Raw genomic sequence first — 27001 nt, forward strand, 5'->3', positions numbered from 1 at the left:
TCCTTAATAGGACTTTTACTCTCCCATCAACCATATGGTTCACAGATGACTTTCTTTTTTTATTTTATTTTATTTTATTTTTGCGGTACACGGGCCTCTCACTGCTGTGGCCTCTCCCTTTGTGGAGCACAGGCTCCGGACGCGCAGGCTCAGCGGCCATGGCTCACGGGTCCAGCCACTCCGCGGCATGTGGGATCCTCCCGGACCGGGGCACGAACCCGTGTCCCCTGCATCGGCAGGCGGACTCTCAACCACTGCGCCACCAGGGAAGCCCTCGGATGACTTTCATAACAATTATCCCATTTGGTCCTCTTGTCAGTCTTTCCAGGGAGGTATCATTAGCCCCACTTTCTAGATGAAGAAACTAGAGCTCAAGATGTTAATGGCTTTGTCCAGGGTCCCAAACTATTAAGGGCAAAAGCAAGGATGGAAACCCAGCATCCACCCCAGAATTCATCAACCCTGAGATCATTCACGTACCAGAGGGGAGGTAAGTTCACTCCTTAAACCCATTATGCAGAAACTGAGGCACACAGCAGCAGAGCTGGGCCTAGAGGGCAGACCCCAGACATATAGCCTGCTTTCCTACCACCAGCTTTCCTCATTCCCTCTGGAACAGGCCCAGTTCTTTGGGGATACCCTGAGAAACTGACCCCTGGGGAGAACAAATGTGGGTTGGGAGCTGGAGCTGCTGAGAGCAAGGGGTGGACATGGAAGCTGTAGTGACTGAGATGCGTGAACGTGCCTGCATTCAACCAACCAGTCTTTCTTCAGTGCTACTAGGTTCTGGGCACTAAATCAGGCTTGTGTGTGCGAGGTCAGTGTGGGTCCAGGAGAGGTGGGAAGGAGGAGTCGTATCGTAGATCAGGAGGTCTACTCTGGATTCCTATAATCTCGACTCCTACTTAAAAATTTCCCATCCCCACTGCCAGGCTCAGGCCCTCATTTCCCCAGGGCACCATGAGAGCCCCCTCACTGGTTCCTGTGCCTTTGGGCCCCTGCACACTGCAGCCAGGGCAGCTTTTCAAAATGCAATTCCTGTCCCTGCTTAAAACTCTTCACTGACAAGTTGAACGTCAAGATAAAAAATGATGGTAATGGATTATAACACATTGAATCAAATAAGAAATCATGAGCCCACGTTGATATAAAAAATTAATGAATAAGTAATAAGCCAACTAATAACTATAGAAGGAATAGAGTTATAAAATCAACATTTGGCCAACATCACAGTAAACACTGACTCAGGCAAAAATCATCAATGAAAGTTATAAAATGAAATCATCAGTAGACCATACCACCTCAATCAAGAGATCAAAGTTAACATTGTCAGTAACGCATGGACTGACATCATGTGCCTCCTGATATGATGCACCAAGAAGGACACAACGTTACTTCTTTGGTTTTTTCCCCCAAAAAATATATTCCGAATCTAATCGTGTTCAAATTGAGAAACATTCTGCAAAATAACTGGCCTGTACTCTTCAAAAGCGTTGATGTTCTAAAAGACAAAGAGTGAGGAATTATCCAGATTTATTGAGAATAAAGAGATATGACAACTAAATGCAACTCATGATCCTGGATTGAACCCTAGACCAGGAAAGAAAATAGCTAAAGAAGACATTACTGAGACAAATGATGACATTTCAAATGTCAGACAGTGAATTAGGTAATAATACTGTGTTCATGATAAATTTCTTGATTGTGATATAACTCAACTATAGTTATGTAAGAGGATGTCTTTGCTTTGAGACACTGAAATTTTAGTATATAAAAAAAGAGGTGAAACTATAAAACTCAGAAGAAAACGCAAGGGAAAAGTTTGATGACGTTGGACTTGGCAATGATTTTTTTTGGATAAGACACCAAAAGCACAAGCAACAAGAGTAAAAATAGAAAAATTGGACCACATTAAAATTGAAAACTTCTGTGCATCAAAGGACACAATCAGCAGAGTGAAAAGGCAACTTTCAGAATAGGAGAAAATATTTGCAACTCATATATCTGATAGGGGGTTAATATCTAGTATGTATCAAGAACTCCTACAGCTCAACAACAAAAAACCAAACAACTTGAATAAAATGTGGGCAAAGGACTTGAATAGACATTTCTCCAGAGAAGATATACAAACTACCAATAGACACATGAAAAGATGCTCAACATTACTAATCACTGGGAAAGAAATGCAAATCAAAACCTCAATGAGATACCACCTCACATCCATTAGGATGACTATGACCAAAAAACAAAAACAAAAAACCAAACAACCACCCCAGAAAACAAGTGTTGTCCAGAATGTGTAGAAGTTGGAGACCTTGTGTACTGTTGGTGGGAATGTTAAATGGTGCAGCCATTATGGAAAACAGTATGGCAGTTCCTCAAAAAATAAAAAAAAAATAGAATTATGATTTAGCAATTCCACTTCTGGGTATGTACTAAAAAGAATTGAAAGTAGGGTCTTGAAAAGATCTTTGCACACCCATGTTCATAGCAGCATTAGTCACAATAGCTAAAAGGTGGAAGTAACCCAAGTATCCATTGATGGATGAATGGATAAGTAAAAGTTGCTGTTTAATGGGTACAGAGTTTTAGTTTTGCAAGATAAAAAGAGTTCTGGAGATTGGCTGTACAACAATGTGAATGTACTTAACACTACTGACCTATATACTTAAAAGGCTTTCTAAGGTAAAGATTTATGTTATGTATATTTTGCGACTGATAAAAATTAATAAATTAATTAAAAAATAAAAACTTTCACTGATGTCCCATGGTTTTTAGGGTAAAGGCCAAAACCTTAATCAAAGTCTTCAAGGCTCTACCTTACCCTGTTTCTTCCACACCCCTTCTAACCTCCAGTCACACCAAATTGCACAGAAATGCCAGTCCACCCACCATCCCCTCGGCTCACACCTTCAAAGGCTTTCCATCACTTGGTAAAAGCCACAGTTCTTACAGTGGTCTCCAAGGCCCAGTGTGACCTGGCTGCCTGGACACATCACTGACCTCATCTCCTCCTCCTCATCCCTGCTCATTTCACTCCATCCACATTGTTCTTCTTCTTGCTGGTCCTTAAGTGCCCCAATCACACTCCTGCCTCAGGGCCTTTGCACTTACTGCTCTCTCTGCCTCAAATGTCCCAGACAGGGCTTCATGTTCGAAGATACGGACCACTCCCTCACTTTGTTCAAGTCTCCGATTCTCAGTGAGGTTTGCCCAAAGCACACTAACAATACAACCCTGCACATATCCTATATCCCTTCCCTGTTTCATTCTTTCCCCTTAGCATTTATCTAATATTATATATTTTACTGATTTATCTTGCTATCATCTCTTTCCCCCAGTAGAATGTAAGCTATATGAAGGCAGAGATTTTAGTCTGGTGTATTTACTACTGTATAATATTGCCTGGCATATAGTAGGTATGTAATAAAATCTGATGAATGATGAGAGCTTCTTCCTTAGCTATTAAGATTCAGCTCAAAAGTAATGCTTTTCCTTATGCAGACTACCCCCGTTACTGCCTTCCAGTACCCTGCACAGGCCTTCAGCCTGGCCCCCAGGACATTCTCCAGCCCCTACCTGTTTACAAGTCAATTTCCCCCAGTAATAGCTCTGTTTCACCAGTGCCTAGCACACAGCTAGGCATGATACTACACGATTGTGTGAATGAATGAATGAATGAATGAATGCATATCTGGACCGGGGCTGGACTGAGGTGGGCAGCTCTATGTGCTAATTCCCCCGAGGATGGAAGAGGAGCCTGTACCTTCTCTCCGATCTCTGTCTTGCTCCCACCAGGCAACACCTCCAGGTCAGCTAGCAGGGCACAGGCCTCCAGAGCCTGTTGGTACCGCCTGGGGTCCAGGGCTTGGCCAAACAGCACGTTTTCCTGAAGAGTGCAGTTCTGGATCCACGCCTGCTGGGGCACGTAGGCCACAGAGCCCTGGCCAAAGGAGAAGGTTACCTCGGGGTTTGCCCAAGGCCTGGTCAAGCTTCCCTTCCCAGGAGTCCCTGCCCCTCTCACCTTCATGTACACCTTGCCTTCCAGCTTCTCCATCTCTCCCAGCAGGGCAGACAACAGGGAGGACTTCCCACAGCCCACAGGCCCCACCACAGCCACTAGTGCTCCTTTTGGCACCTGGATATCTAGGCTGGGGGCAGGAAGACAAGTAGCCCAGTCAGAGGAGGAATCAGGGTTTTGGTCCCCCACCTTCCCCCTGGAGACCCAAGCCCTCCTCCCTTTCAGACACCACCCTGGCAAGCTGAGGCTCTTCCTGCTTCTCAGGCCAAAGACTGAAGCGTGAGAGTGGGGCTGGGTTCCATTATTGGTCTGACCTTTGGCTCACTTCAGGCAGCTGAGAAGGGAAGGGAAGCTGGTACCTGTGCAGGGTGGGTGGGAGGTTCTGGGACCAGGTGAAGGTGCCATTGTGTATGGTGACAGTATAGCCTGGGAGGACAGAGGTGTACAGCGTCAGGGGGCCCAGGGCAAGGGGAGGAGGATCCCTGGGTGGGGAGAGGAGTGGGAAGCCCTAGGGGGAGGGCAGGGAGTCTTGTGTGGGGGGGAGGGAGGGAGGGGAGACAGGAAGTCCTGGGGGAGAAGCAGGGGGAGCCCTAGGGAAGGAAGGTGGTGGGGGAGGCCTGGAGAGGGATGACGAGAGGAGAGGAAAGAGCCAGAAGAGGAGGAAGGCGGGCACAGAGTGAGAGCAGATATGAGGATGAAGAAAAGGGGGTCACAAGAGAAAAGTTAAAAGCTTGGAAGCGAGAATTTTCTGGAGCAGTGGCTGGGGCAGGGGCAGCCCAGGTAGAGGCTGTTTGGACCTGGGGTGATGGTCTTCCTTTCCACACACTGGGAGTCAAGTTCATCTTGGCTCAGGAAATGCTGGATCCGTTTCAGAGACACACTGGTCTGCATGCAGAAGGGTGTGGGTCAGCCCTGGAAGCTGTGCTCTTCCTGTACCATCTCCTCGTACCCTTGCTGGCCCCCAACTTCCTGGGTGAGGCTGGGCCCCCTGAGGGCCCAGAGGCTGGTGCTAGGGCCCCTCCCATGACGGAGTCTTGGCCGGCTCCCACGGCCAAAGACAGGGTCCAGGTTGGTAACAGGAGGCTGTCTCCAGAACTTGGGTTTCCAAGGACCTTACCTGACTTCCTCTGACTCCAAATGGCCCCTGACTCCAATGACCTCATTCAACTTGGGACAATTCTTCATAATGCCATATGGCCCTCCCCTGATTCCAATAACTCTCCCTGATTATCCCCTGACCCTAAGTGACCCCATCAACCTGCCCAAACTCCAGCAGAACCCCCGGCCCTATCCAGCATTACCTGGGCCAGGTTGCTGATTAACTGGGGCAGCATGTTGAGGGGAATTTTTAAGATGTTGAACAGGGACACGGACACAAAGGCCTTCTCAGCATCCAGCACATTGTTCTTGTCCACGGACACGTACACCCCGAGGGTGGTCAGGGTCACCTGGGCAGTGGTGGGGATGGGTGTCAGGGTGGCATCTGCAGGGCCCAGAGGCCCAGGCTGGCCAGGCAGGAGGCGGGACGCCAGCCCAGGAAGGGCTGCCTCACCAGGAAGGGGGTGCATATCCAGATGAACGTGGACGTGGCATGGAGGTAGGCAGTCTGGCGCATCAGCCGGAGCTCATCCTGCCGGATGTCCTCCACCTGCTTCAGGAAGCTGGGCTCCCAGGCATACAGCTTCAGCACCTTGATGCCACTCAGGATCTCGCTCATCAGCTTGATGCGTGAGTCCTTGAATTTCATTTGCTCTACCTATGGAGAGTGTGGAAAGTGCACACCCCGAGCCCCTCCCCAGACCTCTACCCACAGGGGCTCACACCTTCCCTGTACTCACACACGTGGCAGCCGGACTGCTCACTGCTCCTCCCTGCCTACCTGTGCTGCACCCCAGCCTGGAATGCCCAGCCCGACCTACCCTCTTCTCTGCTGGACAGAATCCAGCTCCAACCTCCGTGCCCCATCACTGACCCTCGCAGGCAGCATCCTCTGCCCTTTCTCTGGGTTTCTAAGGCACGTTCTCATAGGGGACCCTGTGCATGTATGTTGCCTCAACTCGATGTGAGCCTGAGGGAATAGATCCCTTGTTCCTCTTTGTTCCCCAGTCCCTATAACCCAGGGTGCAGCATGCCCAATCCATCTATTCGTTCACCCCAATTTATTGAGTGCCTATTATGTGCCAGGCCATGTGCTAGATGCAGGGCAGATAATGATGAACAACTCAAGGCCCTGGCCATCGTGAAGCCGACAGTCTGATGGGCGAGGTAGACAGGAAGCAAACAACCACCTGAATACATGCTTAATAAATTATTACGCATACTCCGATGGGAGTTACAGGATTCTGGGAGAGAATAACGGGGTAGGGACTGGGAAATCAGAGTTTATGCTGGGAGGTGAAGGAAGGGAGGGAACTGGGCAAGGAAGGGAGGGTGACGCACATGCCAGGGAACAGTATGTATGGTAGCCCAGAGGTATTCAGAGCTCGTTGACTTGGAGAAAAGAAAGGCCATACTGGATGAAACTTGGCCATATCGCAGGAGGTGAGGGATTGAAAGGTGAGCAGGGGCCTGGTGGGTGGTGGCAGGGAATTTGTCATTTATCCTATGTACAGTGGGAAGCTAGGGAAGACATCAGTAAATGTTTGCAAATAAAGGACTGAATGACTGGCTGTTTACACTCATTACAGTGTGGTGGAGAAACTCTCATTAGACCAGAAGAGGCGAGTTTGAATCCCAGCTCTGCCTGACTCTGGATGTGCTATAACCTCTCTTGGCCTTGGTTCCTCAGCTGCAAAATGAGAATGTTTTTAAAACCCTCTCAGGGATGGGGGCTAGAGTAAGCTAAGGTTCGTGAAAGTGGCTTGGAGCCATCCGTACTCAGTGATCAAGGTAGTTGGTAAGGCCCAGGTTAGTGACTGCCCTCCGCCAGGTACCTGGCCGAGGCTCCAGGCAGAAGCAGTTGCTAGCACCCACCTGGAACGCACGCATTTTCACAGCCACGGCTCCATTGAGCGGGATCAGCAAGACCATGAGAGCGACTCCAGCCAGGACAGAGGGACCCAGGTTCTGAGGAGGCACAATAGATAGACTAGACAGACAGAGTATATAGACAGAACCCAACAGACAGAGGCCTATTGACCCGAAATGCAGGGAAGGGCAAGAAGCAGAAGATGGTGGTCAGCCAAAGGGATGGACGGCAAAGAGCAGACACACAGATAAAGCCAACACGAGGAAAACATGTGCAAAAACAGCCGGCCATCAGATAATGACAAGAAATAGGGACAAACAGGCAGACGTAGAAGGGTGTCCAGACACACAAGAAGGCAAATACAGACAGGCAATGGCAGTCAGAGTCATACCTACCTTGCCTCCAAGTCCCTCTTCCCTCCCCTGGGTTCTGTGAGAAGGATTATCACACAGGCTAGAAAGACTTGATTGCAGACACCAGCATCCTCACGGTCCTGTCCCCCACCCCTCTGCTGACCCAGAATAACCCTCTCTTGTCCCATCTGAAGGAAGGAGAAGGTCAGAGGAAGGGGGCAGAGATCAGGGCTCAAGAGTCACCTGCCAGGACTTCCCTGGCGGCACAGTGGTTAAGAATCTGCCTGCCAATGCAGGGGACACGGGTTCGAGCCCTGGTCCAGGAGGATTCCCACATGCCGTGGAGCAACTAAGCTCATGAGCCACAACTACTAAGCCTGCAGCCTAGAGCCTGAAAGCCACAACTACTGAGTCTGTGAGCCACAACTACTGAAGCCCGTGCGCTGAGAGCCCGTGCTCCGCAACAAGAGAAGCCACCACAATGAGAAGCCCGCGCACTGCAAGGAAGAGTAGCTCCCGTTCGCTGCAACTAGAGAAAGCCCGCGCGCAGCAACGAAGACCAGAGCCAAATAAATAAATAAATAAATTTATTTTTAAAAAAAAAAAAAGAAGAGTCACCTGCCAGAGGAAGTACACTGCCAGGATCATCTGCAGGGGTGCTGACCACAGCAGGTTGATGAAGGGGACAACATCCATGAAGCGCTGGGCGTCCACTGACATGAGGTTAACAATTTCTCCCACAGTGGACTGACGTTTGACTGCATTGGTGATGACCAGAGCCTGCAGGTGGACAGCAGGGTGATGGGCTGGGCCCACGAGTCTCTCCAAAGCTCCCCAGGGCTGGCCTCCCCAGCCCCCCATGCCCTGCTCCAGCTGACCTTCCTATAGATGACACCTATGATGCCCGTGCGAACCCTCAACCCCATCACAAAGATGCAGTGGTAATACTGGTGTAAGATCAGAGTCTGCATCACGGAGCACACGAACATCAGCCCGGCCACCAGAAAGCCCCACCAGCGGGGGGCCGTGGGGTTTGAAATAAATCTGATCAGGACGCTGGAAGGTGGGGAGAGAGGCATGAGGGTGGGCAGGGCTCCCCCGGCCTGCCCCCTCTACGGTCGCCCTCCCCTTTCCCCTCAGCCTCCACCCCGCCCCTGCCTCTGAAACCTCTCAGGTGGAGGCTGCTGGCCCTGCACAGCCCCACCCCGACCAGGGGCACTGGGCACAGAGCTGCCTCAACGCCCCCATCCTCACTCCTTTCTGCCTCCACCTCCTCTCCGACCTACCATGGCCCCCTGCCACCCACCCCTTTACCACGCTCCGGCCACCTGCCTCACCAGCCTGCCTTTCTTGCCTCCTTGGACAATATGGCAGGAAGCAGTGCAACATGTCCATTGATTACACTTTCCTGAACCTTCTTCTGGGCTGCCGAGGGCTCTGAAGTCCACTGCGTGACCACACAGACTCTCGCCCCTCAAATCCATCCTCTTCAGTATCAGCGGCCTCCAACGCTGCCCAGTGACCTTCTCCGGGGCCCTCATCTACTTCCTCTCCCGCAGTCCTTTTCACCCTTTATCCTCTCACCTGTCCTCACTCCCCACCTCTCTCAGCAGCTGCCCACGTACATCTTCCCATTGAGAACTGCCTGCCAACTACAAACTTCCCGGCAAACACTTGCTCTCTTCCTTTTGTTCTGCCTCAGGACAGGAGGCGTCCTTTCAACTTTCCATGCCGGGTCCTGCCCCCCAAGCCCTGGATCCCACCTGCTTCCTCAGGAACACGTTTCGTCGTTGGCCCCCTTTCTCCTGGTCTTCAGTATCCTCCTCTCCACTGGCAGCTCTGTGCCTTGGCCGACTGACATGACCAAGTCTCCTCCATGTTAGGACAAACCTCCCCTTGACCCCGTGGAGCAACCTCCATGGTCATGGCCAGGCTTCTTCTGCTGTGGGTTGGGTGTAACTCCCCAAAAGACATTTCAAGTCATAACCCCTGGTACCTGTGCATGTGACCTTATTTGGAAACAGGGTCTTTGCAGATGTGATCAAGTTAAGATAAGGTCACATTGGAGTAGGGTGACCCATAACCCAGTGAGTGGCGTCTTTATAAGACAAAAGAGAGGGAGATTTGCACACAGAGACACAGATGCAGACAGACAGACAGACAGACACACACACACAGGAGGATGCCATGCAAAGATGGAGGCAGAGCTTGGAGCGATGAGTCTCTAAGCCTAGGAACGCCAAGGACTGCCAGCACCACCAAAACCTGGGAGGCATGGAACAGATTCTCACTCAGAGCCTCTAGAAGGAACCTACCCACCGACACTTTGATTTCAGACCTCTGGCTTCCAGAACTGCGAAAGAATACATTTCTGTTTTCAGCCACCCAGTCTGTGGTACTCTGTTACCCTAGAAAACCTAAGAACCTTTAAAGGAAGCTTCTAGACCTCCACTGGCCCCGTCTCCACTGCCGAAACCCTATTCTCAGGCCCTTCCCCTGGGTCGCAGCCTCTGTTCTTGGCAAAGTCACCAACAACCTCCACGTTGCCTTCCTCAGGTTCTATTTTACTGGTCAACTTGCTTCACTGGAGGCCACGCCCTCCCCCGGAAGGGGGCTCTGTGCCCTGCTCCACAACCTGGGTTCTTTTGCCCACTTCGTCCCCTGCACACTAGTCTTCTGCTCACCCACACCTGTCAGAATGTCCTGGGGCTCTGTCTGGGGCCTCTGCACGGGCTCTCTGGGAGAGGTTAGCCACGTATATGGGACCCTGGGCTTCCACCCGATGCCTCCGGAAATGTGATCTCCAGCTAGCTGGGAATCTCCAGCAACTCAGGCCCAGAATGGCCCAGATGCCCCTCGCCACCTTGCCCAGGGCCCAGGCCTCTCTTCCTGCTGAGTTCACCATCTCAGCGAAAGACCCGTCATCCTCCAGCTACCCAGGCCAGAACCCAGGTCCCCTTTTCCCCTCCCTTTCCCTGGCACCAACACCCATTTCCAGAGCGTAGCTCCTGAATCCTGCCTCATCCCTGACCTGGACTTTCCTTGGGCCTGGGTGGCCCACTTCCACGGGGCCACCGTGACCTACCTCCCCCACACTACTGGCAGGGGATCCTTCCAGAACGCAAACCAGACACCCCTCCCTGGCTTCAAATCTTTCAAGGATTTCCTTAGCCCTCCCTCCCTCCCTTTGTTGTCCTGCCCCTACCTTTGGTCACCCCCCACACACACCACCATTCAGAAGTACCTGGAGTTCCTGAGTCATGTGACTTTGTGACTTTGTACCTTCCCCTCCTTCCTCACCTAGTTAGCAAGCTGCCTGTCCTTCCAAATTTGATAACCTCTCTGGCTGGCAAGTGTACCCTGCCCCTTCCCAGGCTGGCTTCCTTGCTCCTCTGGGGGTTTTTCAGACACCTAAGTACACCTCCGCCCACACTGTGCTCTAATAGATTTACACATTGGTTTCTCCCACAGACTTTAAGACCATATCTTAGTTATCTTTGTATACCTAGTGTCTGACACCATTCTGGGACGCTGGGGGCTCAAAATATGTTCACTGAACGAATGGATGCACAGATGTATGCTTGGAGGGTCTGAGGGACTGAGGGCTCAGCTGCTAGCCCCTTCCCATCCCCTCATTTGAGAGCTCTTTCTAGCCCAAGCCACTCATGTGATAGATGGCGGAGCCTATCATCTGGAAGGAGCACCGTAGATGGAGTTCAGAGCCCTGGACTCAAATCCATCTTTCCCAGCTGTGCACCCTTGGCCAAGTCACTTCACCTCTCTGAGTTCCCATTTCCTCATTTTTTTGGATTGCTTTTCGTTTTTCTGCTTCCTTGTTTGTAAAACGGGAAAAGGGCGCCTCTCTGTAGGACTGTCAGGAGGATGTAAAGAGAGAATGTATGTTAACGTATACAGCAGGGTACCTGGCAGCTGTACTTAGTCCAGATAAGTTGGGTGTGAATAGGGAAATGAGGTGCAGAGGTTCTGCCACTTGCCAAAGGTCACACAGAAAGTGGGGAGAGACCCTTCAGTTCCTGGCCTGGGGCTCTTTTCTCTACCCATTGTCCCCGAGGCCTGGCCAGCCGGCCAGCCCCTTGCCCTGGGAAGGGCTGCGTGGGAGGGAGCAGGGAGAGATACCTCAGCAGCTGTGGGTTGATGAAGGACAGCAGGTCCTGGATCAGCTTGAAGCACATGCTGAGCAGGAGGCTGGAGCCAAAGGTGGCCATCAGGGCCCGCAGGAAGGTGGGCTCCCGGGCCTGGGGCCGGCCCCCCAGCAGCACCTCACCCTCACTGGACAGTCTCTTCCCAGAAGCCTCCGCAGCCTGGTGTCTGGTCCGGGGAGGAAGGAACAGTGGGTAGGAATGGGCACATGGGCCCCGTGAAGCCAAGGGCCACCGGGGCTGGTGAGGACCAGGTAGGAGGCCTGCTTCCTTGGCTCTCAGAACTGGGAGGGGGAAGGACGATGAGACTTTCCAGCTGAGAATCCCCAAGTGTCTTCAGGTGCTAGAGGATATATGAAGGGGTGCCTTAACTGCTCCTCAAGGACTATACACCCAGCAATTCCCAACCTGGGGCCCTCTCCATGCCCCCCCCCACCCCGCCCCAGGGTTGGCTCCAGGGAGGATGTTGACAAGAAGGGAGACATGGGCAGGGCTGGCTAGTGGCCTAGTCACTGGCAAGCTGAGCAGGGAGGGAATGGAGGTGGCATGGAGGGACCGAGAGGGGGTGCAGCAGGCAGCCTGGGGGCCATTAGGTCTTCCAGAAGCTCCAAGCCATGAGCCCAAGATACTGCTGACCAAGTCCATGTCCCTGGTTCCTTCGCAGCCAGTCGGCCATCAGAGGCTCAGGAGGAACCGGCATGGGATTTCTGGGCCCCAGGTTGTGGGTGGAAGGGGTTTCGGTCCTGGGGGGTGGGGGGGAGGACATGGGTGAAGAAGGAGGGCTCAGAGCCTCAGCTGTCTTGGCTGGGGAGTCGGCCAGAGACAGGCTGCCAGTGGGCAGGCCCTTAGCCACAGGGTCATCTCTTCTAGCCCCTGCCTCCACGCAGGAAGCAGGATTGAGAGGGGGCGCTGGCCTCCACCTTCCTCCCCCGGCCCCTTCCCCTCCTGAGGGAAGTCCCTGGAATCTACCCTTCAAGTCAGGCAGGGCAGGGCAGTGGTGAGTGCTGTGGGGCCAGATGGCTGGGTGTGGATTCTGGCTTTGCCACGACCAACTAGGGGACCTTGGGTGCATCATCAAACCTCTGTGCCTCAGTGACCTCATCTGGAACACAAAGGCAATAGAACCTGCACAGTAGCTGTCGGAGATTAACCGCGTTAGGCTGCACGATAAGGACGATGCCTGGGATAGAGTAAGTGCTACGAAAGTGTCAGCCATTCTCCAGCATCAACAGCGCCGGGAGAGCTGACCCAGGCCGGAGCTGCCCACCCCAGGACCACCTGCACCTGCTCTCCTCCCCACGCCCAGCCATGTGATCTCCTGGCTCTACCAGCCTCACCTGCAGGAGACCTGGGCAGTACGAAGGGGTGGGGGTGGGCGGGCGCGGGGACCGGGGAGGAGGGGGGCCTCACCGCGCTGCCTGCTCTTGCTGCTTTTTCCTCTCCTCCAGCAGCCTCTGCACCACCATGTGGGAGCAGTCCTCCTTGTTCAGGCACCAGAGGTCGCACTCCTCCAAGGGCCGCCGGTAGCCGAGGATGGCCAACCTGGAGTGGACAGGCAGCACCACCCTGGGTCAGAGTTTAGCAGCTTGGGGACGAGGGTCTCCAGAGAGGAGGGTGTCCCTAGGGAGCTGTGGCCAAGGAACGTGTTCCTTTCTGCCCACAGTGAGCAGGATGGAGGTCACTGCCTCCCACCCCAAGTTCCTACTTCCAGACCTTTCTCACTCCTTCCCAGATGCCCCATTGACTCCTGGGCACTGATGACAAAATCCATGCTGGCCGCAGCCCTGGGGGATGACAAGCCCTGCTGGATGGAGCCCCAGCCCGAGGAGCCTCCTCAGTACAATATGGTTGATGGGCTGTCACCCAGGTCACAGACACAATTGTCCTGCTCTAGCTGCTCTGAGGGGCGCCCAAGGAATGAGAGCTGCAAGCTTATCCCTGACCAAAGAGCAGGGAACTAATTATGATCTCCTTCTAGGACCCTAGGCCTGTCCCCACGGCCTGCCAGACACAGGTCTGGCTTGTGCCCTGGGATCAGAACTGGGATCAGAACTGGGCCAGGACCGGCCTCTGTACTCAGCCCCCAGCCCAAACAGACAGGTTTCCCCACCCTCGCCTGCCCCACGCCCACTGGGGTTCACAGCTCCTCAGGCCCCTGAACTCCTGGCCTGCTCCCCTGCCTCTTTCTCATCCCCCAACTATCCGTCCCCAGTCCCCCTTCCCCGGGGCCCCAGGCTTGGGGAAGAACCAACTCACTTTGTAAACCACCAGAAAGACAGGCGGGAGAGGAAGCCAGCTCCGGCCTCAGGGCAGGGGTTCTAGAAGGTGCAAGAGTGGGGCAGGGGGAATCAGGAGTGCACACCACCCTCTCAAGGCAGAGCAGAGGGAGGAGGGTGCCCCGTTCCTTCCGGCTCCAAGCCCCAGTTTGCACACTGTGGAGGTGACATGAAGACGGAATGAACTGGAAGGGATGGTGGATGCTGGTGAGGGCTGGGCTGAGGGGAGGGCTGTGGCACCCCCACTCCCACCCAGCTCCATTAAGACTCACGGGGTCGATATTCTCGGGGGAGAAAAACGGTGGCTTCTCCCTGAAGCAGGAGAGGATGAGGGCAGAGAGTACCAGGGCAAAGTAGATGTAGAAGGTGGTGAAGCGGAAGGGGTCGGAGACCTTGCCCTGGGGGAGAACGGAGAGCAGCGTCGGAGCTGGCGAAGCCCTGGGCCTGCAGTCCTTGCCCCAAGGAGTCCTTTGGGGCACCAGAACCCTCTGGGGTAGAAGTCAGCAAAAGTGGGTACCTGGGTCCCCCTGCCCAGAGGCTTCTGAGAGACGGGAAAGGTCATAGGGGGTCCACTGTTCTGTGGAGACTTGCCCTGCTCACCTACATCACCTTGTCTAACCCTCCCTAACAGGCAGGAAACCTTATGATACTCAGTCTGCAATCGAGGAAATGAGACTCTAGGTGGCTCAGGCATTTGCCCAAGATCACAAAGAGCAAGTGGGCTGTTCCCAGCCTGAGCTCTTACGAAGATTCTTGACCGCCTCCTCTTGAGATGGAGAAACAGGGAGACACTAGATTGGTCCCCATGTTCCTACCACCCCCACCCACCACTGAAGATCAAGAGGAAGGCCAGGAACTGAGGGAGGTGGGAAAAAAGGGGAGAACAAGACAACGGGATCCCAGGAAGGCCAGAGCCGTTCATGGCTGCGCACCTGTGCTCACTGAACAGACATCGTACTTGGTGGTGGCTGCTACATTCCCACGAACAGCCAACAATGACCGCATCTTGCTGCTTTCCCCTGGGTTACAATGGTCCTCACCCCGCTCACCAATCTGCTTCTCAGCAGAGATACAACAAGTAGGGAATGACACAAAAAGGACTGGACAGCAGAGGAGGTCCTGGGAACTGGGGAGGGGCAGAATGGAGGAGCCTGGGACCCAGCAGTGACCTTGAGCTCTGGGGACAATCCCTAGACAGCAGTGGACCTGGCAGGTTCCTCTCTTCCGCTTACCTGTGCCAAAGCTGAAAGGATCTTGGAACGGAAGGGGATGATGCCACAGACCACACACAGGAACCAGAAGATGATGAGGACCCCCGAAGACCGAAGCCCCTGCAGCCGCTCATACTGGATCAGCAGGGTGGCCAGCAGCTGTGCAGGGAGGGCAGGGGAGGCTGGGCAGAGCACACACATCTGCCTCCATTCCTCCCCATGCCACATGGCCAAATGTTTCTGGGGTTACCCACTCCTAAGGTGTCCAGCCTTCTCCTCAGAGCCCATGGCTCCCCCATCACAATCCCACAACCCACTGGAGATCCTCCCCAACCCAGATTCCCTGGTCCCACACTGACCATGGTGACCCCCACCACCAAGGGGGTGACAAAGAAGATGGGGGCAGGGGCCCAGCCGTGGACCAGGCCGTGGAAGGAGTAAAAGAGGTCAATCCAGGAGACACACCACAGCAGGATGCCCAAGGCCTGTGAACAGGGCACACGTTGGGGCCTCTGTCCCCAAAGAAAGGGATGGTCCCCGCTGGGGAGAAGCCTTTGCTCCTGAAACCAGCAGACCTGCCCAGGTTTGCCCCCAAGGGCTGGGCTGGGCACTGGCCAGAAGCTTCTCCAGGGTGGGGAGAGCATTGCTGGAGAACTTGATTGAACTTCCCCGAGCAGAGATTATCTTATTAGGCTGCAGACCCAGCTGGCAGGCTGCCATGGCCCTGAGCACAGGAAGGGTGAGGCTGGGGAGCCCAGACCAGTCACTGAGGGTGGGGAAAGGGACCCATTAAAAGGAGAATCTCCTAGGTCCTGGTCCCACCCGCAGGAGAGCCCTGAGCCCCTGACCGTCTTGAGCCTGGAGAGGCAAGAGAGAACAATGTAGCCCTGTTGGCGGTGCCGCAGGTAGAACAGGTAGCAGGGCAGGGCGGCCCACAGGTAGATGCAGGGGACCCAGGCCAGCACGGAGTTCTGGAAGCAGGGAGTGAAGTCCGGGTTGTCTGTGTGCACGGACAGATTGGAGTCCTGGGGACAAAGAGAAGAATTCAGGGGCAGCCTGTGCAGCACTGGGCTCACGCTCCAGGGAGGGGGCTGGGCCAGAGAGCTGCTCCACGCGCTCTGGGGGTCAGAAGGTGTGTGCATATGAAAGTCTAAGTGTGCAAACCAGCAGGCATTGTCCCGAGTGTGAGCTCTTCCAGGAGGCTAAGGGCGCTCCACTTCCTCATATTTTCTCTCTGTCTCTCTAACTGATGTTTAATTTAAGCACAAGAAACTGCACCCATTTGAAGTGCACCATCCTATGAGTGACAATTGTACACACCTGCAAAACTGCTACCACAATAAAGATCTAGAATACTCCACCATTCCACGAGGTCCTCTGTGCCCCTCTGCAGTCCATCCCTCCCAGGCAAACACTGATCTGCTTTCTGTCGTTCTCGATTTCCGCTCTTTTATTTTAAATTAATTTTTAATTTTATCAAAGCAATATATGCACATGGTTGAAGAGCCCACTTTCTCTCTCAGGCTCTCCCAGGGAAGGGATAGGGAGCCTCTCTGAGCTTTTGTTGCCCCTCCTTTAAAATGGGGGGGCCATCCCTGCCCCACCTACCTCCTCAGTGGGTGTGAGCTCAAAGGAGCAAGGGGATGTGGAGAGAGCTTTGTACACAAAGCTGGGGTGACCAACCACCCCAGTTTGCATAGAACTGTCCTGGTTCTAGCACTGACAGTCTCGTGTCTTGGGGAACCACTGAGTCCAGACAAGACTGCTTTTTGTCTTTGCACCTAAGAACTTTTCTGGAAAGAGATGGGGGAACACATTCAAACACATATTTTACTAAGATTGTTTCCCCCAAGGCCACCGACGAACTAATCTTTTTTTCCCTTCTTGCAAAGTATTAGATTGTCTTTACAGAAAGCTCATAAAATATAAACAACTAAAAAAGAAAAGGGACTTTCCTGGTGGCGCAGTGGTTAAGAATCTGCCTGCCGATGCAGGGGACACAGGTTCGATCCCTGGTCCAGGAAGATCCCACATACTGCGGAGCAACAAAGCCCATGCGCCACAACTACTGAGCCTGCGCTCTAGAGCCCGTGCTCTGCAACTAGAGAAGCCACCACAATGAGAAGCCTGCGCACCACAACTAAGAGTAGCCCCTGCTCGCCGCAACCAGAGAAAGCCTGCGCGCAGCCACGAAGACCCAAGGCAGCCAAAAAGAAAACCCAAACCTCACCCACAATCCCATCCACCTAGAGACAACTCTTAACACCAGAAGATAGAACCCTCTACCTTCTAACTGCCAGTTTAAATAATTGTCATTTTTATTTTTGTCAAAGTTATGTACATAATGCACATAACATGCACATAATTCTAAAGGTACATGAAAAGAAAATGGTACCCTGCGTCACCACTCCCCACCCCTAGTTCCACTTTCCAGGGGTAAGTATGTTCACGTATGCTAACTTGCTCTGGAAGCTACTTCTATGTTTTTTGCTTTTGATATTGTTACATGATCTACCACTATTTGATAATCACTATTTTCTTTTGTTCTGGAAGTTAAAGCTGTACCTCTCTTACATTCTCTCCACTTGAACTTCCTCAGCCTTCCATGTAGAAACATAACAGGCTTTTGTTAAATAAATATTCACAGTTCACACTTTTTTGACTATATAAATATTGTTCACTACGACTGGCTCTAGCCTTTCAATACCTGTGTGACCTTAGGCAAGACGCGTGACCTTCACCTCTCTGGGCCTTAGTTTCTTCAAGGGTAACACTGAGATGATAACACCTCCCACCAGGCCCCTCCCACCTGGCCCCTCAGCCATCAGCCTAGCCCAGGCCCCCACCTCTTCCCGAGCAATTTCCACGGGGTTCTGGTCTCTTCCCTTCCACGCCCTCTGGGCCCAGATCCCCGCCCACACTCTCCTGCTCTTCCCCTTCCTCCCTGGTCTTTCCTTCTAAGTCTCCTTACTGGTTCCCCTGCTTGGCCTCAGAGTGCCCCGGAGCTCAGTCCTTTCCTCTTCTCCACTTCCTTTTCCATTTGCACTCACCCCCAGGGCAATCTCTTCCAGTCTCACCTACATGCCAATGACTCCCAAGTTTATCTCTCTACCTCACCACTCTCCATATCCTCAACTCTAAATCCAACTGCCAACTGGACATCTCCACTTTACACATCGTCCAAGAGCCTACAAGGCTCCCCACAGCGTCCCTTCCCGCCAACCTGTGACCTCTCTCACCGCCTCTCCTACATCACTCCAGCCAGTGGCCTCATTGCTATTCCTGAACGTAACAGGGATGTTCCTGCCTCAGGGTCTTTGCACTGGCTGCTCTGTCTGGAACGTTCCTCCCTTAGACATCCTTAAGTCTTTCTTTCTGATTGCGGCCTAGGCTGACCACCCTGTTTAATATTTCACTTGCACCCTACCCCCAGCATTCCCAATCCACTCCCTTAACCTTTCTCTGCTTTTTCTTTTCCCTACACCTACCACCTTCTAACATGCTACATAATTTAGAAATTTATTATGTTTTCTCTCATCCCTTTCTGCTGGCATGTGTGTTTCTTGAAGGAAAGAATCTTATTTCATTTATTGATGTATCCTAAGTACCTAGAGCAGTGAGCGGCACATAGTAGGTGCTCAGCAAAAATTTGCTTAAATAACTTAAATTAAACATTTGTTGAATAAATGAATAAACAAAAGGATAATCTTATACCCTGCCTCTAAACCTTCAGTGGCTTCCTATTGACTAGAAGACAAAGTCTAAGCATGGCATTCAAGTCCCACAACTGGCCTTGAACTATCTACCTACCTATCTATCTATCTATGTGAACTAGTAAACTATCTATGTGCCTGAAGTATCCCATCTTAAGAAAATATTTCATGGAGTGGTCTGCACACCCTGCTTCCCTTTCCTCAGCCTACCCTGACTCTTTAATCCCATCTGAGTCAGCCCTCTGCCTCCAAAGCACCTGCCCATGGCTGCAAGATTCCTGCAAGGCAGCGTTGTGCCCCTTGCCTCATGGCCCCAGACCTGCAGGGGCTCCTGCTGCCCCTGGAGCCAAGTCCAAGCACCCCTCCTTGCCTTCCCACTGCTCCTGTCCCCACTGCCAAACTCACTTCACTCTAAATCTGCTCTGAGAGTCTCACTCCCACACCTTCACTCAGCCTGGTCCCTATTTCTTCCACTTGTCAAGATCCCAACAACTACAGGGAAGGGTGGTGGGTCCGGCTTAGGACCCACCTCTCCCATCTTGAGCACCCTTCCTGCTCTGAAGTCAGCACCTAATGATGGAGCTGCCTTCTGGAGTATGTCTTCCACTTGATGACGCTCTGATAAAGGCCTGCTATGAGCCAGGCTGGGGGGGGAGGCACACTCGGAACAGACTTGTCCCTACCCCTGGGGAGCATGAGGTTCAGGGACATGCTTCTTTGAGGCGTTTCACTCAACCCTGGAGGGCAGAGGTTGCACTGTGTACATCTTGAATTCTAGAGCCCTGTACTCAGTAGTCACTCAAGCAATGCGAGCTAAGGACAAGAAGACTCTTGCTAAGCACTGGGCACATGGCCCTGGGCTGGGCACTGGGTCACAGAGTGGGGTTACTCTGTAGGCCTGATCAGGCTGTACCAGGGGAGGGGAGACAGATGCCCTGGCCCATATTGTTTTCCTCTTTAAAACATTTCTGGGCTTCCCTGGTGGCGCAGTGGTTGAGAGTCCGCCTGCCGATGCAGGGGACACGGGTTCGTGCCCCTGTCTGGGAAGATCCCACATGCTGCGGAGCGGCTGGGCCCATGAGCCATGGCCGCTGGGCCTGCGCGTCCAGAGCCTGTGCTCCGCAGCGGGAGAGGCCACAGCAGTGAGAGGCCCGCGTACCGCAAAGAAAACCCAACAAACATTTCTTAGCCAAGTATAGTATACTTACAGAAAAGTACACACAGCTTAAGTATACACCTCAGTGAATTTTCACACACTGAACATGCCTGTGTAACTAGAAGTAGAATCAAGAAACAGGACATTGCCAACCCCCAGAAGCCCCTGTTGTGCCCCCTCCAAGCCACTCCTCATCCCAGGAGAACACTGTTCTGAGTTCCAACAACATGTGATTTTGCCCATGTGGGACCTTCCTATAAAGGAAATCACACATTTCCAGTATCTCTCATGTCTGGCTTCTTCTCTCCGCACTGCGTTTGGGGGTGTCATCCTTGGCGTTGAGTGTGAATGTGGATCCTCCCTCCCCATTTCTGCTCATGGTCCGTTGTATGAACGGACCCATGCACTTGTCCATTCCACTGTCAAGGCGCAGCTGCACCCTGCTTTAATGCTTGGCAAGCCCGTTAATCCCACCCACTTAGTTGCCATCCAGATAGCTGGCCCGAGGCCACTCCCAACTCTGACCATCTGGTCTTCGGGCCTGGAGTGAACTGCCAACCTCTCTGGGCCCAAGCTGAGCTTCACCTGCTACAGAAAGCATTTCTGGGGTACCCCAGCCTCCAGCGGGCTTTTCCTTGCTTTATTTTGTATGCTCTCAACAGCCAGATAAGTGACTATCAGCTGAGAGTGAGCAACACCCCTTATGTTTCAGTAGCATTTTATTATAGCACTTATGTGGTCATTATTCCAAAAGAAAAGACAACGAACAATATTAGGCAAAAGAAAAAGCAGGCTCCACCTGCTCTGGCAACAGGTCCAAGGACACCTGGCAGTTGGGAGCTGGGACGGACACCCAGGCCTCATGGCCGCGAGCTGGGGTCCCTCCCACCCTGTGCTGCCTGGACCTGTGAATACATTCTCTCTCTACAGCAACGCGAACCCTCAGGATAGACACTGGGCCCTACTCTTTTTTTTTTTTTTTTTTTTTTTTTTTGCGGTACGCGGGCCTCTCACTGTTGTGGCCTCTCCCGTGGCGGAGCACAGGCTCCAGACGCACAGGCCCAGCGGCCATGGCTCACGGGCCCAGCCACTCCGTGGCATGTGGGATCCTCCCGGACCGGGGCACGAACCCGTGTCCCCTGCGTCGGCAGGCGGACTCTCAACCACTGCGCCACCAGGGAAGCCCCGGGCCCTACTCTTATTCCTCTCCTCTCCTGCCCCACACCTGCCAGCTCCTAGCATGGGGCCAGGTATGAGGAACAGCCCAGATTGACCTTGTGAGTCAAGGTCTGTGCCTTGACAGACAAGGGAGAGTGTGTATAGGTCGACGGGAGCCTGAGTTCAAAGGCACAACCAGGAATCACCACTTTCACTGGGTCAGGGTCAGGGCTCTCTGAGGCAGGCAGGGAGTGGTCCTGAGGAGAACCAAACCCTGATGCAGAGGACCCAGTGTGCGCTGCCTTTCTGGAGACTTCATCTCCCTGAACTCTAATGGGAGTAATGACAGCATCCCAGCCAGCTCCCCGCAGCGGGGGAGAATGAACAGCAAAGCACCTTGACTCAAACAGGGCAACACTGGAGGAAGCAGGTGACTGAGCAGAGGCTGCCGGGACCTTGTTTTGGTTTCATAAACAAGTTCCACTGTGGCAACAATCAAGAGGTCTTGGGAGAACCAGATGACTGCTTTGACCCACAGGGAGATCCGGCCTGGGCTCCTTTCCTTCAGATACGCAGGTCCCAGCTGGGCAGAGCTCTCCCCAGGAGACAGTGGGTACCTGTCCTTGCCTGTGTCCTTAGACTATTTACCTCAGACTGCTTGCTAGGACAACGACAGGACACGTCACGCACAACACGTTCAGAACGGAAATCCTGCCCGTCCCCCCTTCTCCAACCTGCCCACCTTGGTGCAGGGCAGTGCCTTCCTTCTCCCAGGCCGGAATCCTCTGAGTCATCCCTGATTCTTCCTCTTTTTTTTTTTACATCTTTATTGGAGTCTAATTGCTTTACAATGGTGTGTTAGTTTCTGCTTTATAACAAAGTGAATCAGCTATATATATACATATGTTCCCATATCTCCTCCCTCTTGCGTCTCCCTCCCTCCCACCCTCCCTATCCCACCCCTGTAGGCGCTCACAAAGTCCCGAGCTGATCTTGATTCTTTCTCTTTCTCACAGCCCACACCCAAGCTTTTAGCAAATCCTGTCCACTCTACCTTCAAATTATTAGGCTGAACGATATGAAAGGGCTATATTGGACTCTTTTTAATCTATAAAAAGGCATCTTCATTTGGATCTCCCTGATACATCCAGGATCCGACTGCTTCTCTCCACCCCACACTCTCACGTGGATTGTGGCGTCGCGCCTTCTCTGGCCTCCCTGCTTCCATGCCTGCCGCTTGCCTAGCAGTCTCCTCCAGCACAGCAGCTGGAGGCAGGTCTTCATGAAACCTAAGCCAGACGTCTTAGTGATGCACCATGTCACTTCCCTGGTTAAAACCTGCCAAGGGCTCCTCATTTCACTCATAGTAAAAGCTGAAGTCTCCAAGGGGGCCTCGGGACCCTCATTATCTGCTCCCCTGTCTCTCTGCCCTCAGCTTCCCCACTCCCCTCTCTCATCCCACCTGCCTCCTGGCCTCAGTATGGTCCCCAAATGTCAGGCCTGTGCCTGCCTCAAGGCAGCAGTGCTGTGCCTCGTGCCCTGGTCACCTGCAAGCTTGTGCTCGGACCTCACCTTCTCGTGGAGGTCCACCCTGACCTTCCTAATTAAAACTGGAACTGGAACCCCCATCGTGCTCCTGCATCCCCATCCCTGCTGGCCTGTCCTATTTTCCCCATAGCCCTTATCACTGTCTAGGATAGTATATAATTGAGTGATTTCTTATGTGTATCGTTTTTCCGTCCTCTCTCACTGGAATACGTGCTCCGTGAGGACGGGTTTGTTCTGCTGACCAGCGTGTTCCCCACTGCCTAGAACAGTTCCTAGCACAGACACAGCACTCCCATGCATTTGTTGAACGAAAGAAAGAAAGAATGAGTGAACAAATAAATGAAAGTCACCCTCCAAAGCCCACTTCTGCAGCTGAATGCCCAGGAACTCGGGATGCTCTCTCTTTGACACCAAGGCACGTGAGGGGCTCTCTGACCCAAACAAAGCTAACTGTAAATGACACGGTTGGTGGAGGTCACTTCCTGGACCCCATGATACTCCCTGCAATCCCACAGAACCCGATGGGTGACCCCTTCTCAAACCACTGGCCCCCAATTCCCATTCCGAAGAACATCAGTTGGGCTGGGAGCTGAGCCCACAGCCCCTCCCCCACTGCCACCCACACAGTTTCCATGGCAACAACAGCTCCCTTAATAACGTGATTAAACAGCTGGATGGGGCTGATAAGGTCTGGCACCAAGGCTGAAATCCCTGCAGACCCCAGCAGGGGGCAGGGGGCAGTAAGGACCCCAGGGCTCTCTGTCCCAGCTGGGCCACAGGGCCTTCAGGGACTTCTCAGCCCCTGGGGCCCCAGGCTTGTTGATAGCCTCTGTCACGAGAAGAGTAATGACTTCCTTAATCCTGTGGGGTGGGGAGAAGGGATCAACTGACAAGTTCATTTATCTCAGCAGAAATGGAGGTGCAGAAAGGGCAGGGGCCTGTTCACATGAGCTGTGGCTGAAACCACGGCTTTTGGAAGGGCCTGGGGGTGGGGGTGGGGGCAAAAGCCTGGCTCACAGCCTGGCCTGCGCGTCTGCTTCTGAAAGGGGCCTTGTCAGCCAGCAACAGCTTTGCTCATTTGAGCACCACTGTGTTCCAAGATTATTATTTAATGTTCACACCAGCTGAGACTCGTGGCTGGAAAGTGACCGGCTCCAGTTCACCTGGGCTGACGCCAGGACTTGAACCCAGGCCGTGTAGCTCCAGAGTCCCAGTCCCCGTTAAGGCTCCAACATGATAGCCCACCTTGGGGAGAGAACACATGTGTCCAGATCACCTGAAACATTAAAAATCTTTCGGCCATACAGCCTGCCCTCAAATCACCTCTTTGCTGCAGTTCTTTTCATAGAGCTCAGGGGAAGGGTTGCCATCACGGGGTAACAGACTAGCTGGCGTTCTGGGAGCCACTGGACTAGAAACCTGAGTATCCAGTTAGAAGGAGAAATCCAAGCCAGGGTTAGACCCCTGTTAGCACCCACCCCCAGCCCAGCACCACCACCTGGCCCCAGCACTGGAAACAGGAACAGCTCCAGGTGAGGGAGGGGAGGGGCCCCGTCACACAGCAGTGGCACATCCAAGTCTCACCCCCTCTCTCTCAGGATCCTGCTGCACCTGTTGCCCCTGGGACAGCCACACCAGGGAGGGGTGGACACAACTCAGGTGCTTTGATCCTGCCTCCTGGGCGGGTCAGCTGGCAGGCCCCACTGGGATCTCCCTCCCTGGCTGGCCCCACGCTCCAAGACCATTTCCTGGTCAGGGGACCAGCAGGCGGGCTTGGCAAACTGCCCTCCCAAATGCCACTTCCTTGACTCACTTCCTTTCCTAAGTCTCCAGTCCTCCAGACCAGGTCCAGGACAGTCGGGGAGCAGCAGGGCTTGGGAGAAGCCAGCCTGGGGCCACAAGGGACAAAATCTTTCTTCCAGAAGCCAGAAGCTCAGAGGCTCAAAGTGGTCTAGCACCAGCTTTGTTGCCCCACATGGGAAGGAGAGAAGGGATTCTAGTGGTCCTGGCCTGGCAGGGAGGACTGGGTCCCTGGTGGGGGTGGGGTTTGGTGTCCAGTAGGCTGAGGGGTGTCTGCCTCCTACCCACCGGCCTAGCCTCAGGGGCCCTGCCTCTGCCAGTTTTTTGGTTAGGACCTTTGGATTTCTAAGCCGCATCAGCCTCCCAGGAACTTCCTGGAGCCGTTAGATGAAAGCTAATTCTGCAAGCAGGTCAAGACCTCCTGAGGGCAAACAGCCCCAAGCCCTTCCTCTGTGAACTCTCCTCACCTGTGCTGCCCAACTCCACTGATCAGAACGGAGTAATCCTCCAGGCAGGGGGCAATGAGGTGCAGCAAAGGGACACTTCCACCTTCTTTGTTCTAGAGGCATCTCTGGCTCGAAGATGTCTGGGCTGTTTGATCACAGTTCATTCTCTTGCAATTTATTTCCCATGAAACTCCCAAGCATGATCAGAGATGTTGGTAATCCACCCCAAAGTGGGTAGAGGTAAGAGAGAGAGTCAAAGAAAGGATGAGTCACTCACTCAGTACACAGTGTGTGTGAGTGCATGATGTGTGTGCGCATGTCCGTGGGTCCCCTGGGGCTCCCGCTCTCACATTTAGCTGGGGCTATGGATTTAGTCACAAATTCCCCAGCAAACAGCTGAAATGGGAGCCCATGGCCCAACAGCCATGCCAGCCCCTTTCTTGTAGGTCTTCCCAAACCTAACACCTCCTTCTAACCTCATATCTTTTTCTCTTTATTCCTCTTCCCAGGAATATCATGACCTGTCACCAACAGAGAGTTTTAAGTTCTCAAATCATTTCACATTCCCTATCTTTTTTAATCTCCACAACTGTCTTGTGAGGTAGTTAGGAGACGGGTTATTTCCCCATTTCACAGGTGGAAAAACTGAGGCTGTGAAGATGAGCTAGCAAAAAAGGCTTGGTAGGGACTTCCCTCGTGGCGCAGTGGTTAAGAATCCACCTGCCAATGCAGGGGACACAGGTTCGAGCCCTGGTCCAGGAGTATCCCACATGCCGCGGAGCATCTAAGCCCGTGTGCCACAACTACTGAGCCCATGCATCACAACTACTGAGCCTGCACTCTAGAGCCCATGAGCCACAACTACTGTAGCCTGTGAGCCTAGAGCCCGTGTTCCACAACAAGAGAAGACACCGCAATGAGAAGCCTGTGCACCACAACGAAGAGTAGCCCCCGCTCGCCGCAACTGGAGAAAGCCCATGCACAGCAACGCAGCCAAAAATAAATAAATTAGAAAAAAAAAAAAAAAGGGCTTCCCTGGTGGTGCAGTGGTTGAGAGTCCGCCTGCCAATGCAGGGGACACGGGTTCGCGCCCCGGTCCAGGAAGATCCCACATGCCGCGGAGTGGCTGGGCCCGTGAGCCATGGCCGCTGAGCCTGCACGTCCGGAGCCTGCGCTCCGCAACGGGAGAGGCCACAACAGTGAGAGGCCCGCGTACCACAAAAAAAAAAAAAAAAAAAAAGGCTTGGTAGAGTAAATGAGTGGCCCAGAGGGGCCTCAATCATGTCCCCCTCCCCCACCTTTTCACCCTTGGCTCAGGTATCTCCTGGCCTCCCTGAACTACTTCCAACAAGGTGGGTCACCCACAGACCCCTAAGGTAAAAGGTTCAGGGACAAGTATACCTGAATAATATACAATGAAAATGAGATGCAAACTAGCACAGCACCAATGAGTAGCCCCGAACTCCAGGCCTTTGGGGTAACTGAGTTAGAGCTAAAGTTATAGCTCCAGCCTCTGGGCTTCAGACCCTGCCTCCCTTGTCTCAACTCTGCAGACCCTCGGAGGATGAGCTGGGGACCTTCCTGGTTTCTTCCCACTCCACCTCCAGTCACCAGCCACACTGGGTACAGCCTGGAACAGCTTTCAGGAGCCAAGAAGATAATGTGGAAGATGGAAGGTGTTTAGACGTTGAGGTCGGGAAGAGGAGTGGTCAGTTCCCTTGTCATTTGAGGTATCCATGTAGAGACCTCAAGGGAGTCATTCCTTGGACCTAACATAGCTGAGCCTCCCATGGACCCTGAGGTTCTCAGAGAAGGTACACACAGCTCATGAGCAACTGGAAGTTCAGGCTCCGGGAGTCCAGAAGCCCAAATGTTCACGGTCAGGCACTGGCAGAGTTGGAGCCATACCTCAGGGTCCTGTTTCCCAGTCCAGCACTCCGTAGCTGATTGTCATGTGACCTTGACAAGTCCATTCCTTCAGTTTCCCCAGCTCTGTAATGCGGGGCAGGGCCAGCTGCTCCAAGCCCCCAGGCTCTGACACTTGATTCCACAGTATCACGGAAGGGTAGAGCCACAGGATCTCTAAGCCGAGAACAGCGGGGGAGTCCTGAGTTCCCCAACTCCTGGTCCCCTGAAGCCTGTCCCTGGACAGTCCTAAGCTCTCGGGGTTAACTGTCCACCCAGGAACAGG

The 27001-nt window shown here is 53.2% G+C and overlaps 1 protein-coding gene across 3 annotated transcripts in view; it reads right to left on the reverse strand.

Moving 5' to 3' along the window:
- The window catches only part of ABCC3 (ATP binding cassette subfamily C member 3), a 44413-nt gene that overhangs the window by 15845 nt on the left and 1567 nt on the right, over nucleotides 1-27001 (reverse strand). For 2 of the 3 annotated variants that reach the window (XM_060082263.1, XM_060082265.1), the window contains exons 2-17: nucleotides 15838-16014; nucleotides 15349-15474; nucleotides 15011-15148; nucleotides 14051-14176; nucleotides 13759-13820; nucleotides 12913-13044; nucleotides 11480-11671; nucleotides 8221-8398; nucleotides 7961-8122; nucleotides 6995-7087; nucleotides 5574-5777; nucleotides 5323-5469; nucleotides 4819-4906; nucleotides 4381-4447; nucleotides 4025-4151; nucleotides 3767-3943 (exon numbers count right to left, since the gene is read on the reverse strand). In XM_060082263.1, the coding sequence (XP_059938246.1) occupies nucleotides 3767-3943; nucleotides 4025-4151; nucleotides 4381-4447; nucleotides 4819-4906; nucleotides 5323-5469; nucleotides 5574-5777; nucleotides 6995-7087; nucleotides 7961-8122; nucleotides 8221-8398; nucleotides 11480-11671; nucleotides 12913-13044; nucleotides 13759-13820; nucleotides 14051-14176; nucleotides 15011-15148; nucleotides 15349-15474; nucleotides 15838-16014 (2196 nt within the window). Of the gene's footprint in view, nucleotides 1-3766; nucleotides 3944-4024; nucleotides 4152-4380; nucleotides 4448-4818; nucleotides 4907-5322; nucleotides 5470-5573; nucleotides 5778-6994; nucleotides 7088-7960; nucleotides 8123-8220; nucleotides 8399-11479; nucleotides 11672-12471; nucleotides 12551-12912; nucleotides 13045-13758; nucleotides 13821-14050; nucleotides 14177-15010; nucleotides 15149-15348; nucleotides 15475-15837; nucleotides 16015-27001 lie in introns of those variants that run through there. The other variant, XM_060082264.1, reaches the window with a different exon arrangement.

The sequence above is a fragment of the Mesoplodon densirostris genome, chromosome 18 (genome assembly GCF_025265405.1).
Source record: "Mesoplodon densirostris isolate mMesDen1 chromosome 18, mMesDen1 primary haplotype, whole genome shotgun sequence".
NCBI classification, from domain to species: domain Eukaryota; kingdom Metazoa; phylum Chordata; class Mammalia; order Artiodactyla; family Ziphiidae; genus Mesoplodon; species Mesoplodon densirostris.